This window comes from Microtus ochrogaster, chromosome 5 (genome assembly GCF_000317375.1).
Source record: "Microtus ochrogaster isolate Prairie Vole_2 chromosome 5, MicOch1.0, whole genome shotgun sequence".
Taxonomy (NCBI): domain Eukaryota; kingdom Metazoa; phylum Chordata; class Mammalia; order Rodentia; family Cricetidae; genus Microtus; species Microtus ochrogaster.
Genome location: NC_022012.1, coordinates 38,223,637 through 38,225,184, shown reverse-complemented (window position 1 = coordinate 38,225,184; position 1,548 = coordinate 38,223,637). Strand labels below are relative to the sequence as shown.

The following is a 1,548-nucleotide window of genomic DNA, read 5'->3' as shown; positions in this document are numbered from 1 at the left end:
AAAAAAAAAAAAAAAAAAAAAAAAAAGAGAGAGAGAGAGAGCATGACCTGAGGCTGGAGAGATGGCTTAGTGGTTAAAAACACTGGCTGCTTTTCCAGAGGACTCTGGTTCAACTCCCAGCACTCACTTGGTGGCTCACCTGTCTCTAACTTCAGCTCTAGGGGATCTGATGCCCTCTTTTGACCTCTGCTGACATACATGCATGCAAAACACCATACACATAAAACTAAAATAAATAAAAATAGTATGTTCCAGCTGGGCAGTGGTGGCACACACCTTTAATCCCAGCACTCTGGAGGCAGCGACAGATGGATCTCTTTGAGCTCGAGGCCAGCCTGGTCTACAAGAGCTAGTTCCAGGACAGGCTCCAAAGCTAGAGAAACCCTGCCTCGAAAAACAAAAAACAATGGCGCATGCCTTTAATCTCAGCACTCTGGAGGCAGAGACAGGAGATCTCTGTGAGTTCAAGTCCAGCCTGATCTACATAGTGAGTATCAGTACAGTCAGACTACACCGTGAGATCCTGTCTAAGAGTCTGTAAAAGTCAGCTAGAGGGGACAAGAGACTGTGGGGCAGAGGGTGCACTGTGTGGGTCACGGTTCTCCTTAGCATCTCTCCACAGCGGGGCAACCTCAACACCCGACTGCGGAAGCTGGATGAGCAGCAGGAGTTCAGTGCCATCGTCCTGGCTGTGGCTGGCCTGCAGCGCATGGGCTGGCAGAACCGGGTGGGGCAGGTAGGCGCTGCCCTGTTCCATTCTATTTTAATCTGCCTCTCTCTCCTGCTATCTTCGTGACCATTCTGTCAATAACACGACAAGCCAGAGTAAGCTCAGGCTAGGGCGTGAGATTAGAGGCCAGACTCCTGTTCCAGACACCAGGCTTCCTGGTGGCAAACCCTAGCTCACTGCCCACCATTCTATTCTGTCTGCCTCCACAGATCTTGCATCCAGAGGAATGTATGTACGCTGTGGGTCAGGTAAGTTTGCCTGGAGAGGCTTTGTTCATGTGCCTCTTCATAAATCTGCGTTTATAATCTTTGGCATCTGCTCCCCCTCAAATAAAATGTTCAGGCTTTGGCAAGCAGAAGACCCTGGGAAGCAGGTAGAAGAGGGCTTGTTCCCATGTTCTGCTTCACGACTAGAGAAAGATCAGGCCTGTTTTTCTTTCAGGGAGCCCTAGCTGTGGAAGTCCGAGCCAAGGACCAGGATATCTTGGATCTAGTGAGTGTGTTGCACGACCCCGAGACTCTGCTTCGCTGCATCGCTGAGAGGGCCTTTCTGAGGCACCTGGTAAGACTTGGGCTCCTCCCGTGGTGCTGCGAGGACTTGGGGAATCAGAAGGGCGGTAGGAAGACTTCTCAGATAAGTGTTTTGTATGTAATGGTAACTCAAGAGTTGCAGAATGTTTTGTTAAGTGTGGAGAGAGAACCTTGGTCTGGCCCCAGCAGGCTTTTCAGTTAATATCCTTAGAGGTTTGTGGTCAAAAAGTGGTGTTTAAAGGCCCTTAGAGCTGGGCGGTGGTGGCGCACGCCTTTAATCCCAGCACT

At 50.3% G+C, this 1,548-nt stretch overlaps 1 protein-coding gene across 1 annotated transcript in view; it reads left to right on the top strand.

Moving 5' to 3' along the window:
• The window catches only part of Hmbs (hydroxymethylbilane synthase), a 10,305-nt gene that overhangs the window by 7,650 nt on the left and 1,107 nt on the right, over positions 1-1,548 (top strand). Inside the window, exons 9-11 of the mRNA XM_005347177.2 lie at positions 623-736; positions 940-978; positions 1,172-1,291. Coding sequence (XP_005347234.1) covers positions 623-736; positions 940-978; positions 1,172-1,291 — 273 coding nt within the window. The remainder of the gene's footprint in view (positions 1-622; positions 737-939; positions 979-1,171; positions 1,292-1,548) is intronic.